The sequence below is a fragment of the Halichoerus grypus genome, chromosome 15, assembly GCF_964656455.1.
Source record: "Halichoerus grypus chromosome 15, mHalGry1.hap1.1, whole genome shotgun sequence".
Taxonomy (NCBI): Eukaryota; Metazoa; Chordata; class Mammalia; order Carnivora; family Phocidae; genus Halichoerus; species Halichoerus grypus.
The window spans coordinates 52,354,776-52,372,296 of NC_135726.1; the positions used below are offsets into that span (position 1 = coordinate 52,354,776).

The 17,521-nt window shown below is 44.3% G+C and overlaps 1 protein-coding gene across 2 annotated transcripts in view; it reads left to right on the forward strand.

Moving 5' to 3' along the window:
- ARHGAP35 (Rho GTPase activating protein 35) overlaps window positions 1-17,521 on the forward strand; it is a 125,101-nt gene that overhangs the window by 41,482 nt on the left and 66,098 nt on the right. The window contains exons 1-2 of one of the 2 annotated variants that reach the window (XM_078062693.1): window positions 1,022-1,161; window positions 3,194-7,071. In XM_078062693.1, coding sequence (XP_077918819.1) covers window positions 3,388-7,071 — 3,684 coding nt within the window. In that variant the 5' untranslated portion in view covers window positions 1,022-1,161; window positions 3,194-3,387. Of the gene's footprint in view, window positions 1-1,021; window positions 1,162-3,193; window positions 7,072-17,521 lie in introns of those variants that run through there. The other variant, XM_036114023.2, reaches the window with a different exon arrangement.

Sequence of the window (17,521 nt, forward strand, 5' to 3'; positions counted from 1 at the left end):
TTATAGAGAAGAGGTGGGACAGTCTGCCAGCTGCGTGCAGCAGTCACTGGAAGTGGGACCCGTGTCACCAAGCTGTATTTCAAGATTGGTCAAGTAGGTGGCCTTGAGTCCTGCCAAACCCTGGGTTGGGGAATTGATAGAGAAGGGCTCTGTTGTGGGAGCACCCTTGACTTTAACTTCCATCAACATTCCTATCTGAGGCTCTGTTAAACCTGAGTCTCCTCAGGGGCTGAAACAAAACTGTGTATGTGTACTACAAGTAATGTGCAAAAACACTTTGATTTTGTACAAATCTTTGCTATTTGGGTATTTCAAAGGATGTGTGTAAGCATCTTACAATTTTACCTAAGTAAGCAATCACCTAGGGAAGTGGAGGTTGGGGAAGGTTTGTTTTTTTCTTTCCCACAGATGCCTGCTTGTTCCCTGTTGAAGTCCGGAACTTGGCTTCTTTAGGAGCACACCATTATAATCATTGAGATTTCTCTTTTGAAAATGGTCAAACAGGGGCGCCTGGGTGGCTCAGTTGGTTAAGCGACTGCCTTCGGCTCAGGTCACAATCCTGGAGTCCCGGGATCGAGTCCCACATCGGGCTCCCTGCTCAGCAGGGAGTCTGCTTCTCCCTCTGACCCTCCTCCCTCTCATGCTCTCTGTCTCTCGTTCTCTCTCTCAAAAATGGTCAAACAATTTTTACATACCACATCTAGCCACATTTTGTTTCCATAGAGGGTTTGGCTTTCTGGGTCATCAAAGGAAGATATGGATGTTTGGGAAAGGTCTGTGACCTTTTGAGGTTATCATCATAGGGGACAACTTTCTTCTTCCATTCGTCTCCCCGTCGTCTTAGAATAATGTGTGAGGGTCTGACTTCCTTTGGCGTTTCTTAGGAGACAGGCCTCACAAAAACATATTAAGGTTGTGGAAATGCTGAGTTCCTACCAGGCATGACTGAGATTCAAAAGAAAATTGTTCTTTATTTTGAATTCTCAGTTATCTCAGGAGACTGTTCATTTGGCTACAGGATCGGCAGTCGCATGGTCATATTGGCATGTGTGAGTACTTGGCAGTGCAATATAAACAGTAGTTGCCAGAAGACCACGTATGGAGAGACAGCCAAAGCCTGCAGATTTTACTTGTGTCAACCAAGAAGTTGCTGAAGACATTGTAAGACATTATCATAACATTTCATTACTTCAGCCCTTTAAACTTTAGGTCCTTTATTTTTTTTTAATTTTATTTATTTATTTGAGATAGCGAGCAAGAGAGAGAAAGAGAGAGAGAGAGAGAACGAGCGGGGGAGGGGTAGAGGGAGAGGGAGAAGCAGACTCCCCACCAAGCAGGAAGCCCAACTCAGGGATCGATCCCAGGACTCTGGGATCATGACCTGAGCGAAAGGCAGACACTTAACTGACTGAGCCACCCAGGCGCCCCAAACCTTAGGTCTTTTAAGGCGCCACTTTTCAGCCATATTCTGTGGTTCCCCTGGCCTTTGGGAAAGAATCCAAACTCTTTGAAAGTGGCTTAATCTGATCTCTGCGTACTTGCCAACACATCTCACCCACTCCCCCGCCCCCACACACTTGAAGGACCATGCTTTCTTCTGCAGAGAGGAGTCTCCATGTTTCCTTCCCCTACTTCAGGTTTCTCCTAAGATGGAACTTCCTCCATAAAGGCTTTCCTCAATCAAAAGGCTGGATTTGGGGACTCTTTAATATGCTCTCATAGATACTCATTCCTTCAATTAATATTTGTGTCAAGCACTGTGTCATAGGCTGAAGATACAGAAGAAAAGAAGGAAGGGGTGGGCTTTGTCTTCACAGAGCTTATGTTCTTGTCAAGGAAACTACTCCATACTCACACCTTTTTTAGAAAAGCTTTTGATTTGGAAATAATCACAAATTTATAGAAAGTTGCAAAAATTAAAATAGCACAAAGGAGGATCTTGTCCAGGTTTACCTATTGTTAACTTTTTACCTCATTTGCGTTCTTTCTCTCAATATATATACATGTTTTTTTCTGGATCAGTCACATACATTGTGGCCCCCCCCCATTACTTCAGTGTGTATTTCATAAGAGTAGGGCTATTCACTCACATGGTAGTTATCAACTTCCTAAATTTACATTAATAAAATACTTTTATCTAATACTCTGTTCATAGTCCAGTGTTGTTAATTGTTAGTAATGTCCTGTATTTCCCATTCTGGTGCAGAATTCATTTTAGGGTCAGATAATTGCATTTACTTAACGATGTCTCTTTAGGTTCTTTTGATCTGGAATGTTTACACAGCCATTCTTTGTTATGACCATGATAATTTTTTGAAAAGTACAGGGTGTGCACTACTTCCCCACCCCACCCCCATAATAGAATCTTGCTCATTTTTGGTTTATCTGATGTTTCCTTGTGATCAGGTTGAGGTAATGCATTTTAGGCCATTATACTGCATAGTAATGTATCCTCTTGGGGGTACCGTATGTGGAGGACCACAGTATCCTTCCGTTCCTCTTTAGTGGTGATAAGTTTCATTACTCACAATGTTAACCCAGTTTCTCACTTGTATAATTAGTGGTTTTTTTGTTCCTCTTCCCTTTGGCAACTAATAAGTAGCATATCAGGAGACACCTCAATTCTGTGCAAATATCTTGATTCTCATCAAAATCCACCCCTTAGACTAATATCGAGTGATGATTCTTTTCTGATCCAGTAGTATGAACTCAAGTTCCTGTTTTGTGCAGTGGGTTATAATTCATTACTGTATTTAATTATTTTGCTGCTCAATTTGTGCCACATTTGTCCAGTGGGAGCCCTTCTAGCTGGCTCCTATGTCTTTGGGAGGTGCCCTATCATTTTTTCTAGCACTTCTTACCTTTCCTGCGTAACAGTATGTTCCAGGCTCATTTTGTACCAACTCTGCTCTAGCCCTGGAATGAGCCACTTGTCTGAGGAGCCCTCAAACCCTTATTTTAGCACTCAGCACACCACTTGCATATATGTCTTCCTCCGTTAGATGTATTGTACCTCCAGAGGGCACATAGATGTCAGTCGTACTCTTTTATCTTCTCTCAGCATAAGGCCTGGCACATTTGATGTTTAAGTATTTGTTGAATAAGAAAATTGGTTTTTGCTATAGTTCAGTGATTAAAATTGGGTTCCAAAATTACAATGCTGATGGGTTTTCTTTTTCTCTCCCCCATCTAGGAAGAAATGTTTACTATTTGGCGATGAGAAAGTGGTGAAAACTGACCTCATACTGGTATACAAACACTATGGGACCTGACAGTCTTGCTGCATGGGCAGCCGGCCCCCACTGATAATGTGGGGAAGCCATCAGGTCCACTGGAAAACACTAATCTGATCTTGGAAGTGGCTGATTGTGGCAGGATGTGTCGACGATGATGATGGCAAGAAAGCAAGATGTCCGCATTCCCACCTACAACATCAGTGTGGTGGGATTGTCTGGGACCGAGAAGGAGAAGGGCCAGTGTGGCATTGGGAAGTCTTGTCTCTGCAATCGCTTCGTGCGCCCGAGTGCTGATGAATTTCACTTGGACCATACCTCTGTCCTCAGCACCAGTGACTTTGGTGGGCGAGTGGTCAATAATGACCACTTTCTCTACTGGGGAGAAGTTAGCCGTTCCCTGGAGGATTGTGTGGAATGTAAGATGCACATTGTGGAACAGACTGAGTTCATCGATGATCAGACTTTTCAACCTCATCGAAGCACGGCCCTGCAGCCCTATATTAAGAGAGCTGCTGCAACCAAGCTCGCATCAGCTGAAAAACTCATGTACTTTTGCACTGACCAGCTGGGGCTGGAGCAGGACTTTGAGCAGAAACAAATGCCAGATGGAAAGCTGCTGATTGATGGTTTTCTTCTTGGTATTGACGTTAGCAGGGGCATGAATAGGAACTTTGATGACCAGCTCAAGTTTGTGTCCAATCTCTACAATCAGCTTGCAAAAACAAAAAAGCCCATAGTGGTCGTCCTGACTAAGTGTGATGAGGGTGTTGAGCGGTACATTAGAGATGCACATACTTTTGCCTTAAGCAAAAAGAACCTCCAGGTTGTGGAGACCTCAGCAAGATCCAATGTAAACGTGGACTTGGCTTTCAGCACCTTAGTGCAACTCATTGATAAAAGTCGGGGAAAGACGAAAATCATTCCTTATTTTGAGGCTCTCAAGCAGCAGAGTCAGCAGATAGCTACGGCAAAAGACAAGTATGAGTGGCTGGTGAGTCGTATTGTGAAGAACCATAACGAGAACTGGCTGAGTGTCAGCCGAAAGATGCAGGCCTCTCCTGAGTACCAGGACTATGTCTACCTGGAAGGGACTCAGAAAGCCAAGAAGCTGTTTCTCCAGCACATCCACCGCCTCAAGCACGAGCACATTGAGCGCAGGAGAAAGCTGTACCTGGCAGCCCTTCCGTTGGCTTTTGAAGCTCTTATACCCAATCTAGATGAAATAGACCACCTAAGCTGCATAAAAACCAAAAAGCTCTTGGAGACCAAGCCAGAATTCCTGAAGTGGTTTGTCGTGCTTGAAGAGACACCGTGGGATGCCACCAGCCACATTGACAACATGGAGAATGAACGGATTCCCTTTGACTTGATGGATACTGTCCCTGCCGAGCAGCTGTACGAGGCCCACTTAGAGAAGCTGCGGAATGAGAGGAAAAGAGCTGAGATGAGAAGGGCATTTAAGGAAAACCTGGAGACCTCTCCCTTCATAACTCCTGGAAAGCCTTGGGAAGAGGCCCGTAGTTTTATTATGAATGAAGATTTCTACCAGTGGCTGGAAGAATCTGTATACATGGATATTTACGGCAAACACCAAAAGCAAATTATAGACAAAGCAAAGGAAGAGTTTCAGGAGCTGCTTTTGGAATATTCAGAATTGTTTTATGAGCTGGAGCTGGATGCTAAGCCCAGCAAGGAGAAGATGGGTGTCATTCAGGATGTTCTGGGGGAGGAACAGCGATTTAAGGCATTACAGAAGCTCCAAGCAGAGCGCGATGCCCTTATCCTGAAGCACATTCATTTTGTGTATCACCCAACCAAGGAAACATGCCCTAGCTGCCCAGCTTGTGTGGATGCTAAGATTGAGCACTTGATTAGTTCTCGGTTTATCCGGCCATCTGACCGGAATCAGAAAAATTCACTCTCTGACCCCAACATTGATAGGATCAACTTGGTTATCTTGGGCAAAGATGGCCTTGCACGTGAGTTGGCCAATGAGATTCGAGCTCTTTGTACAAATGATGACAAGTATGTGATAGATGGTAAAATGTATGAGCTTTCCCTGAGGCCAATAGAAGGGAATGTTAGGCTTCCTGTGAACTCTTTTCAAACGCCAACATTTCAGCCCCATGGCTGTCTCTGCCTTTACAATTCAAAGGAATCTCTATCCTATGTGGTGGAGAGTATAGAGAAGAGTAGAGAGTCCACACTTGGCAGGCGAGATAATCATTTAGTCCATCTCCCCCTGACGTTAATCTTGGTTAACAAGAGAGGAGATACCAGTGGAGAGACCCTGCATAGCTTAATACAACAAGGTCAGCAGATTGCCAGCAAACTGCAGTGTGTCTTTCTCGACCCTGCTTCTGCTGGCATCGGTTATGGACGCAACATTAATGAAAAGCAAATCAGTCAAGTTTTGAAAGGACTCCTGGACTCCAAGCGTAACTTAAACCTGGTCAGTTCTACGGCTAGCATCAAAGATCTGGCTGATGTTGACCTGCGAATTGTCATGTGTCTGATGTGTGGAGATCCTTTCAGTGCAGATGACATACTCTTTGCTGTCCTTCAGTCCCAAACCTGTAAGTCTTCCCATTGTGGAAGCAACAACTCTGTTTTACTTGAACTACCAATCGGACTCCACAAGAAGCGCATTGAACTGTCTATTCTTTCGTACCATTCCTCATTTAGCATCAGAAAAAGCCGGTTGGTCCATGGGTACATTGTTTTTTATTCAGCCAAACGTAAGGCCTCCTTGGCTATGTTACGTGCCTTTCTTTGTGAAGTGCAGGATATTATCCCCATTCAGCTGGTTGCACTCACTGACGGCGCTATAGATGTCCTGGACAATGACTTAAGTCGGGAGCAGCTGAGTGAGGGGGAGGAGATTGCTCAAGAAATTGACGGAAGGTTCACAAGCATCCCCTGTAGCCAACCCCAGCATAAACTTGAGATCTTCCACCCATTTTTTAAAGATGTGGTGGATAAAAAGAACATAATCGAGGCTACTCATATGTACGATAATGCTGCCGAGGCCTGTAGCACCACGGAAGAGGTGTTTAACTCCCCCCGAGCGGGCTCTCCGCTCTGCAACTCAAACCTGCAGGATTCAGAAGAGGATATTGAGCCCCCTTCTTACAGCTTGTTTCGAGAAGACACGTCACTGCCCTCTCTGTCCAAAGACCATTCTAAGCTCTCTATGGAACTGGAGGGAAATGACGGGCTGTCTTTCATCATGAGTAATTTTGAAAGTAAACTGAACAACAAAGTACCTCCACCAGTCAAACCAAAGCCTCCTGTCCATTTTGATATTACAAAGGGGGATCTGTCTTATTTAGACCAAGGCCATAGAGATGGACAGAGGAAGTCTGTGTCTTCTAGCACCTGGCTACCTCCGGATGGGTTTGATCCTTCTGATTATGCTGAACCCATGGATGCTGTGGTCAAGCCAAGGAATGAAGAAGAAAACATATACTCAGTGCCCCATGACAGCACCCAAGGCAAAATCATCACCATTCGGAATATCAACAAAGCCCAGTCCAATGGCAGTGGCAATGGCTCTGACAGTGAAATGGACACCAGCTCTCTGGAGCGAGGCCGCAAGGTCTCCATCGTGAGCAAGCCAGTGCTGTACAGGACGAGATGCAGCCGGCTAGGGAGGTTTGCCAGTTACCGAACCAGCTTCAGTGTGGGGAGCGATGATGAGCTGGGGCCCATCCGGAAAAAAGAGGAGGATCAGGCATCTCAAGGTTATAAAGGGGACAATGCCGTCATTCCCTATGAAACAGACGAAGATCCAAGGAGGAGGAATATTCTTCGCAGCCTAAGGAGGAACACTAAGGTAAGATACCAGTTTAGGAATGAGTCACAGTAGTTGCTCACACAGTGTCTCAGTGAGAGCTGATTGATGATGATGATGGTGATTTTCAAGGACAGCTTATTCTGGTAAAAAAAGAAATTGATCTGTGTGTGTATTTACTCTCTGACTTAGCATAAAGTAAGCAGTGTCTCAGATTGCTACTACCTGCAGCTCGCAAGTAGTAAGGACCTTAGACAGCTTCAGTTTGAGTTGTCTTTGTCCAAAACAATAGTTAGGTAATTACCAAAATGAGCAGACCATGTAGAACTTGTCGGTATCCTGACAAGTAGCCAAGCCAGTGACGATATGCTTGCTTTTCCTATACGTAAACACCAGAAATTAAATTGCACGTTTCAGTCTCTGACTGCTAAACAAACATTTCACCCATATGACTCGTAAAAGCTCCTCCTTTCCCTCACTGACCCATAAAGTTGCTGCATTTTATTTTCTGTTAAGATTTTATTTATTTGAGAGAGAGAGCACAAGCTTGGGGTTGGGGCTAGGGGCAGAGGGAGAGGGAGAAGTAGACTCCCCGCTGAGCAGGGAGCCCGATGCGATGCGAGGCTCGATCCCAGGATCCTGAGATCATGACCTGAGTCAAAGGCAGACACTTAACTGACTGAGCCATCCAGGTGCCCCAGGTTGCTGCATTTTAGATGAGGAAAAATTGGATGATTATTTTATTTGCGTACAAGTCAATGAAGGGTCTTAGGTATGTAAATGAAAATTAAGAACCTTGTCACTGCGAGTTATAAACCTGTCCCCCCCCACACACACAATAATAAACCTGTCCCATATTTGTAAAATTGGAGTGCCCTCCAGCTGCATTATTTTAAGTGAGATGCTGCTGCTGTCAGTGAGGGCTTCAGATTTGATTTAGGGACCAAAGCGGGACGAGCAGAAAGTAAACCGCACATATTATGAGTGTCAAACCTGCCATCAGATGTAGGGGAAGCAGTCCCAAATGCAGCAGCAGAGAAAGCCTCTTTATCTCGTGTAGAATTGCAGTGTACAGAGTAGAGCGCCCTGTCCCCTTGGGCTTAGGCTTTGAGACAGGACAGTTATTTCCCAACTTTTTCTTTTTTCCCCCCTTTTTAGAGTAGAGGGAAATACTCTGTTTTTCAGAGAAAGACATCTTGGTGAGACCTGACAACAGGACTGTGTTACATGCTAGCCCACAACCAGCCTTGGGATACACAGAATGATTTCTCTGCATTGAAAGCTTTTCCTCCTCTCCCGACCATGAAACAGCAGAGAACAAAGTGACTTGTCTGAAAACATTTCAGGGAACTTTGGAAGAAAGCTTGCCAAAAGCTTGTGTTATTATAAGACATACCAAATCAGAAGGATCTGGAGTCCAGGCTGTTTTAAGAGTTGACAATTCTGTTGTAAAAGATCACCTGGAGGCTAGTTCTGCAGCTCTTACTGGTTAAGAGGGCCCTCGGAGATGGAGGAACACGATGCCATGGCCCTCAGAAGGAGAATGTATTCACTCTATGTTCCCTGATCGCATATACAGTGCTCCCCGATCACCATTGGCTGGAGCTTTCAGAGTTTCCTTACCTGTGTAGTTTCAGAAAGGGCAGGGCGGTATTGTGTGTTCTGTTCCCCTCCCCTTCTGAATTGAACATTAGTAGATATCATAGGCATTTGATTTCCCCTTGTTTTTCCACTTGGATTCCTTCATCTACCTTCAGTATTTTGTTCTGCAAGGGTTAGTAGGGGGCAGACCCATGGAAAACCGTTCTTATTTAGGAAGTCAGAAAGTAGCCTCACCTGCCCCCTAGTACTTCCTTAAAGCTTTCCTATTTAACGATACCGGAATCCAAACATTTTTAACGTTTTGACTTTCTTCTCTTCCTCCTCCACTCCTGATGAAGACTATTACCGGAGTAGCTTTTTTAAATGCTGACAGTCTTAATTTGTGGGGGTGTTTGCACACCTGGGAATTAGGAAGGTGGCATAATAGCACACTGAATTATAACTAATTTTCTGGCTTCTAGCTACATTTTTAATGCTTGTTGAAGATAATGCTTTTAAGACACATTCCCTTTAAAGAGCACACATGGTAGGCTCCGCAGAAAACAGCTGGTGTCCATGTTTTTGAAGAGCCACTTCCTAACCTAGAACTTCCTTACACTGGGTTGCTGGGTCAGCATGCAAGAAGTGCTCGACTTCCCGTCTGTTATGTGGGCCACACCTCTTCAAGTCAAATAAAAATGATACTTCTGGCCCAAGAGCAATAGCGTGCCAGAAGTCAGTTCAGGAGTATCCTTTGGAAAGTGTGAGTAAAAGGTGAAATTGTCTTTTCCTGCCTTGGAAAATGGTGCTTTGAAATGAGTGTAGCTGCTTTGTCATCCTAATGCAGAGATAAGTAGAGCCTTTATTCTCTTCCCCGTTGGGGCAAACCTCCTATTAAAATTGCTGCCTTAAGAAAGCAGACTGACACTGGTTTTACTGGAAAAGCAAGATACCATGGGGCAGAGAATGCCAAGCCAACCCCTACGTGGGGGATTTGGCCTTTGATTTTTATTGGCATGACAAAGCAATACAGTATTTATTTGAAGTGAGGGGGGAGCCAATTGGTAATGGAAAACACACTTAGTGCCTTCTCCATGCCAGACACCACTGGGGAGATGGCACAGATCCTTCTTGCCCAGACCGGAGCTCCCAGTTGAGGCAGCAAGACCTACACAACTACTGAAAATAGGTGGTCTGCCCAGGGGGCACTGTGTTGGGGCAGAATGGAAATCCCAGGCTGGGGGCCGTTAAGGAGCACAGTGTGTGGAGTGATTAGCAGTTTGGGTTCTGGGAAGGGGCAAGGGGCGGGGAGGGGCTAAAGTCCAATCCCAACTCCTCCGCTCCCTCACTGGGACTGGGGGCACGTGATTCACCTCTCCATATCCCTTGGGCAAAAAGGGAGAACACAGTGGCACCTTCCTCATATTGTTGTGAGAAATGGAGTGAGGTCATGCACGTGAGACCCTGAGGAGGCTGCATCCTGGACAGGGGTTAGGGATTGCAGTGTTATTATTTAACGAGACCTCGAAGAGTGAGTAGTGAGTAGTACTGAAGCCTCGGAGGTAAGAAAAGGCCTGAAGGTAAAATTGTGCATGTTGTATTCAAGGAGAGGAGAGTGCTCGTCTGGTCTAGCTGAGGGCTTGGGGGGCCAACATTGTCCCTCCCTTTTGTGTAAGTTTTAACCCTGTGTGTTCCTTAGCTGCTTTCTCAGCACTTACCCTAGCAACAGCCCTAACAACAACAACAAAAAGCTATGCTCTGGGTACCAATGTGATGTGGAGAAAGAGAAATTGCCCGGCTCCCTTGGCAGATTTGCTAGATTAGCTCTTTACTGTAAAATTGGAGTTGGAGTGTGAGGGAATCGCTTTCATTTCTGTTAATGAAAGTGCAGACTGTAAAGCTGACTGTCATTCTGGGTCCTTTTCCCAGCTGAACCATTTAGCAACCCACCCTCATAGTGGGAGCCTTCCGCACTCAGCTGAATGAAATTGAAAATCTACGATTGCACTTCAGTGGGACCCATGAATAGATGCTTTGTCTGTAAAGAGTTGGTGTTGCACATGGTCTCTGTCTCTCAGTACCATGCGTTTGCAAAGATGAGATCAGGACCGGCAGGGTCTTATTTTAAAACCAAAAAAACAGGCTGGGGAATCTTGCTTCACAAAATGTGCCTTTTGGGTAAGCTCGAGTTGCTGAATTTAGTGTGTTTGACCACGGATTTAAAGAGAAGACATTATTGGCTATTCACCCTTCTATCTGATGTGCTCTTATCTTTGTGTTTAAAAAAAAAAAAAGACAAAACAGAATGATAAAGAAAATCTTTCACTCACTGTAGCTACCACATGACAAGACAACCTATTGAAAAGCAAACCAATTCAATCACGCATTGTTTGGTCTATAAGGCACCAAGTAACCAGTTTGACAGTTTGTGTCTCCCCCCCGCCCCCCCCCAGTGAATTGGCTTATTTCATTGGATTCAGTGAATCGGCTGGTTGTTGTGGCTTTGTGTGGACACAGCTCTCATTTTGTGAGGCCTAGAACGGAGTTAAAGTTTCTAGTGTGAATAAAAACCAGCTGGGGAATTGGACTGCTAGCTCCCCAGGGAGGGATGTTGCATTTTGACAGACAAGCTGAATGGTATGAAATATGAGCTCTTTGTAACCTGCTCAGGAAAGACTCTCAGTGTGTGCTTCGGAAAAGGCTAGTCCTACTCAATGAGCTGTAAAGCCAAATAAATACCGTGGTCTTAAAAATGGGGCGGGGGGTGCCTACTTGACCTTGGATTTTCTGATTCCTGAAAGAATTGTTATCTTTTAAAAGAAGTACTTTTGCTCCAAAAGCATATGCTCATCCATTCATTTTTGGAAAGAAACATTCAATGCACACGCGTTTAGTGAGCACCTGTGCACCTGGCTTTGTGCTGAGTACCGTGTGTGTGGTGGTTGTGTTCGTCTAGTTTACCGTCGAGGGGATGATGGATTTTAAACATGTGCTGTCATGCATTTGGATACTACCAGAGGAGAGGTGCAGGGTACTAAGGTATTGTAGAGCAGGGGGTTTTAACTTTAGCCCGGATAGGTGGGAAAGTTGCTCAGGGAAACAGTATCTGAACTGAGACTTACAGGGTGAGGAGGACAAAGGCAGTGAAGATGGAGGTTTCGTGGGGAGAGCTCTTGAGAAAACAGTAGGGAACTTGGAGCTGGGGGAAAAAAAACTTGAAAGAAACCTAGAGGGGCTACTGCAGAGAGTGAGGGCTGCGAATACCATGGGAAGGGTCTTGTACTTCCCTCAATGTACCGCGTACTTACTGCGTGCCAGGTCCGGTACCCAGCGTTGTCCTGTTGCCACTGCCCACATTAGTGTAGTTACTAAATGGAGGAGTGGAGATTTTTGAATCCGCTCTTCTGACTTCCATTTCCAGTGGGTTTTGAGAGTCCAGCCTGCAAGAACGATGGTAGTATTCAATAGCCAGGCACACATTTGGACCACTCAATCAATCTAGTTAATTTGTTCATTTCGGACAAAGGACTGTGATTATTATCTAAAAAAATCCATTTCCTCACACTACCCCCTAAGAACGGCCTGGTGCTGTTTGTTTCTGGCTTTAGAGTCTCGTTGACTAGGGGACAAAAAAGGCATGGAGACACTGAAATAGCAACTGGAACTTTGAGAAATTGTTTTGAACTGGTGTCAAGCATTTTCTCAGTTTATTTTAAGCCCAAAGAGCTGCTGTAGTATGTTTTTGGTGACAAAAATAGACTATCTTTAACTATGCGCCTTAGCTTATAGCACACCTGTTCTTAAAAAAAGGGGGGGGGGGCGCCTGGGTGGCTCAGTCGTTAGTGGCTGCCTTCGGCTCAGGTCATCATCCCAGGGTCCTGGGATCGAGCCCCGCATCGGGCTCCCTGCTCGGCGGGAAGCCTGCTTCTCCCTCTCCCACTCCCCCTGCTTGTGTTCCCTCTCTCGCTGTCTCTCTCTCTGTCAAATAAATAAATAAAATCTTTAAAAAAAAAAAATTACAATAGGCAGCCCTGATCTGTTTTTCAAAGAGCAAAGAATTGCTCTGATCATCACTGAACCAACTTGTTCTCGTCCACCACCCAGTGATACTGAAATATCTTGGGTAGGGACCCAAATTATTTCAGCCCGAGTGAAGAATCACCGCTGCTTCCAAAGAGAAAGGTCTTCTTGAATGCGTTTTATTCAGTATTTGAGAGGAGGCAAGCAGATAAAACTGACCTGTAACTCTGAGAAGTCCATATCCAGTGAGTGTTGGAAAGGGCAGGGTGTGTGTAAAAAAACTTTCCTAGAACTAGTGGGCCCTCCTTTCTAGTCAGCCCCCTGTCGCACCGGCTGCTCAGTCTGAGACAGCGGAAGGGAGTGACCCAGATTTGCCAGACTCCACACCTTTCTACAGCAAAAAGCTCTGGTCTCACTTTATTTGGGGCCTGTGAGGGGATGACATGTCTTTCTTCTCCCATGATGGCAGAGGATTAGGGATGCTAGGAAGGCCGAGACTTTATGCTACTTCCTCTTCTATCCCTAAATAAGATGCTCCAAGATAGTGGGTGACCAGGTTGTAATACTGACTGCCAGTGTGCAGGAGCCCAAGTCTAGTAAGCATTTATGCTTTCAGAACAGACTTTGCCAGTGAGAACAAATCCACCCTCAGGTTTTCTCTTAAACTTGGGCTTAGATTTTTTTCAGAGCCAGAAGGGGGAGCACCAGTTAACCAAGAATACATTTGGGGCATGAGTGAGAAACTTGATTGGAAAGGTTCTTTTGAAGATCTGTTGGAAATTATGAGAGAATAGTTGCTAATGCTGAGTATAAGATGCAAAAAGGTGCTTTTGGGGAAACCTGTAGTAATGTAGTATATGGGATCTTTTGGTTTTTCTGACTCCTACCACTTACATTTAGTCCAGGGTCTCTCCTACTACACAAATTGGCAAACCGTGTGTGCGTGTGTGTGTCTCTCTCTCTCTCTCTCTCTCTCTAGGGCTTTGCTAAAAATCACTCTAGAGAGAGAGAATTGTTTTCATTCAGAGGCCACTGTCCCTGTTCCAGACTACATTCAGTATATGACATTCGTCCTTTTATTAAAGATTTTATTTATTTATTTATTTATTTACTTATTTATTTGAGGGAGAGATATCACGAGCAGGGGGGGAAGGGTAAAGGGAGAAGCAGACTCCCCATTGAGCAGGGAGCCCGATGCAGGACTTGATCCCAGGACCCTGGGATCATGACCTGAGCCTAAGGCAGATGCCTAACCAACTGAGTCACCCAGGTGCCTGGCATTTGTCCTTTAAAAAAAAAAAGAGAGACTCCCAACAGCCTGTGTTCATGTTCTGTTTTTTTATTTCCTTTATTAGATGGGTTACCAAGCATTTATTTTTTTTTAAATTTTATTGTTATGTTAATCACCACACATTACATCATTAGTTTTTGATGTAGTGTTCCATGATTCATTGTTTGTGCATAACACCCAGTGCTCCATGCAGAACGTGCCCTCCCCAATACCCATCACCAGGCTAACCCATCCTCCCACCCCCTCCCCTCTAGAACCCTCAGTTTGTTTTTCAGAGGGGTTACCAAGCATTTAAAAGACTGTTAGGTGGTACAACTGTAGTGATCATATTTTCTGTCTCTAAAATCTAGATAAGTAATTTTATATGTATTGAGGGTATTTTATAGAGAGCAGGAGAGTATTTGAGGTTGTCAGCTTCGGGTCACTAAATAACTACCTGCTGTTCCCAGAGAAGATAAGAATGTTCTTTATCCAGAAAGAATGGCTGACCTCTCCATTGGAGCTGTGGGAGACTCTCTTTTTCTTTGTGGCTCAGTTGTTATTCATCTGATATCTAGATCAGCTTTGTTTGCTAGGGATATGTCTCTTCTTTTACCAATTAGATTGTAAGTTCGTTGAGGGTGAGAGATGACGTTGGTCTCAGTATTAGCTCTTCTGCTAGTTTGCTATGTGACCTTGGGCATAATTCATTAAAAAAGAAAAATGCTAAGATCCTTGCTCTCTAGGAACTGAGTCCAGGAGGAACATAGTTGTATGTGTACATAAATGACTGTCCTTTATTCATGGCCACACGGTGATATAGGGAATTGATCGCCTCATCTGTTTTTTAAAAAAGGGAGTCTGAGATGTACTGTCAGTATGACTAAGACCTTCTGAGCCTCACCTCCTCACATCTTCGGGAGAGTAGCACTATGTTAGGAGAAGAAAAAGCTTCTGTACATACAGAGATAGTCCTCATCTCAGCTCAACTTGGAAAAATATAAAGAAATACTGGCCCTGTGCATTATTGGAAACTGTTTTTGTTCAGGAAATTTATTGAGTGCCTACTGCGTGTCAGGCCCTGGAACCCAGTCATCTTGTAGCCTGATAGAAAGGGCCTTACCCTGGGCTGCTTCTCATTCTTTGATTGGCATTCTAACCTTTTTCTTGCCCCTCTGGACTTGGAGGGGCCGTGGAGTGGGCTTACCACCCCACAGGCAGGTGACAGATGTGTTCCTAGTCCGCCAAAGTTGGGAGTTTCCTGTGATGCTCTTTCCTTGTTTCAAAAGCCAAAGGACCAGTGGCAAGTTCTAGTCACTGTTTCTTTGCAGTACCACACTGGTGTAAGCTATTGGTTCATTTCTTTGTTTCCTTTGCCATCTGGGTATTATCAAGACTAAGAATCAGGCATGTTTTTAAGGAACTTGAAGTAAAGAACAATGGCCTATGTTACTCATTCAAAAAATGTATCTATCAAAAGGACAAGATGAAGGTGGCTCAAACTGACCCAGTCCTTTGTTTTTGTCATGGCATTTCATCATAGAGTTCACGTAGGGCAAAGAGGAGCTTTGGTGTTCAGAGATCACTAGCCCCTGGATCCTGGCTCTCACAGTGCTGGGTGTGAATCTCTCTGAGCCTGTTTTCTCACCTATAAAATGGTGCTAATAACCCTTGCCTAGAAGGTGGTTGTGAGGTTTCAGATAATCGTGCAGAGCACCTAGCAGTGTCCTGCATATGGCCACTCCTAATTAATCACCGTTTTCCATTTTTGACCCAGTAAGACTACTTAGAGCCACAGATGTGTAGATTATTCTCAGGGTTTGGTTTCCTCTGGCTAGATGCCTTTTTCAATTCAGCCTGCTATGTGAGTGCCTTCAAAAGAAGATTGATGTTGGGATGGTATTACTTTCTCCTCTCCAAGGGCCTGCTGCTCTGAGTGCCCCAGGGACCCCATAATGAGCAACCCATGTCTGACCGGGGACTGAGACAGCTGGCAGGCCACTCACAAGAGTGGCGTTTCCATCTGACACGTGCCCAGTAACCCTTCCGGTGCCTGATGCGTTGCTTGTTATTTCAGCAATCTGGCCCACCTCTTGGCGTGCACCACAAAGTCTGATTTGCTTGCTACAAAGGTTTAGAATTAGTTGTACAAGAATTCCCATCCTAATTTTGTGACACCCTACAGAGCCTTCAGTTACTTCTCCGGAGGTGTTTTGACATTCAGTAAACCACAGTTTAAATCTGAGAGAGAGAATCCATGTCATTTACAAGGGGAGTTGGTGCTGTTGCCACAGCTTACTCTCCATTCCCGCATTTTATAAGTTGAAGCACTGAACTAGATCTTTGATTCTTTGGGGTGAGAGGGATAAAGGCAGTTGTCCAATTTAGACTTCCATCGAATGGCAGAATCTCCTTGACAATGGGTATGGCAGGTAGTTTGCAGTCTCTGCTTTGAGTATTTACAGAGCTTTTTAAACAGCTGGGGATTTTGTTTTTTAAATTTCTCTTTATATTGGCCAAAATTGCCTATCTATATTCTCCTCTTACCTCTCCCAACATAACCCTTTGGAACTATAGAAAATGATCTCTTTCAATGAGATAGTGCTTTAGCTATTTGAAATAACTGACATAGTTCTCTGTTCTTGCCTTTTCCAACTTACAGATCCTTGGTATTTTATGTGAGTGGGTCTTTTTTACCTTAGAAATTCTCCAGATTGTCAGTGTACTCTTAATCATTTGTTCCATTATCCATTTATTTATTCTGCCATTCCCGGGAACTTTCAGAGGAAGGCAGTGAATCACAGTGGTTAGGAGCACAGGTTTTGGAGTCAGAACTGACTTGGGCAAGTAACTGAATTTTTTTAGGACTCAGCTTCTTCATCTGTAAAATGGGTTTTTTTTTTTTTTTTAAGATTTTTTATTTATTTGACAGAGAGAGACACAGCGAGAGAGGGAACACAAGCAGGGGGAATGGGAGAGGGAGAAGCAGGCCTCCCGCGGAGCAGGAAGCCCGATGCGGGGCCCGATCCCAGGACCCTGGGATCATGACCCGAGCCGAAGGCAGACGCTTAACAACTGAGCCACCCAGGCGCCCCTAAAATGGGGTTCTTAAAACCCACATGCACAGATCTGTTTTGAATCTGGAGTGAAATAATGCATCTAAAGAACATAAGCAAGAGGGGCTAGTGCATAGTACTCAGTTGATGGAGGGTAAATTTTCTAGCTAATTTAGATTGTTAGAACACACCCCATCATCTTGTTTTAGTATTGAGAAGGTAGAGGAAGTATATGATTAAAATTTATTATCTGTTTACTAGAACTATGGTTAGAAGGCTTTATGGTGATTGGAAAGACTGCTTCCTTGCAGCTTTTCTTAAAGTTCCATTTTTTAATTCCTTAACAGTTTATTGGAGAGCATCAGTTTTACTGAAGAACAGTGCTGTTGTTGTGTTAGTTTTGACAGGCAAATTCTGCAGGATTGAGATTTTTAAAAAGAATGTCGCTGAAATCCAGATGGGTTTCCTTGTATATTCAGATTCTGGAGCTAATAATTTAAACTATGTGGCTTTTTTTTTTTTTTAAGATTTTATTTATTTATTTGAGAGAGAGAGAGAATGAGAG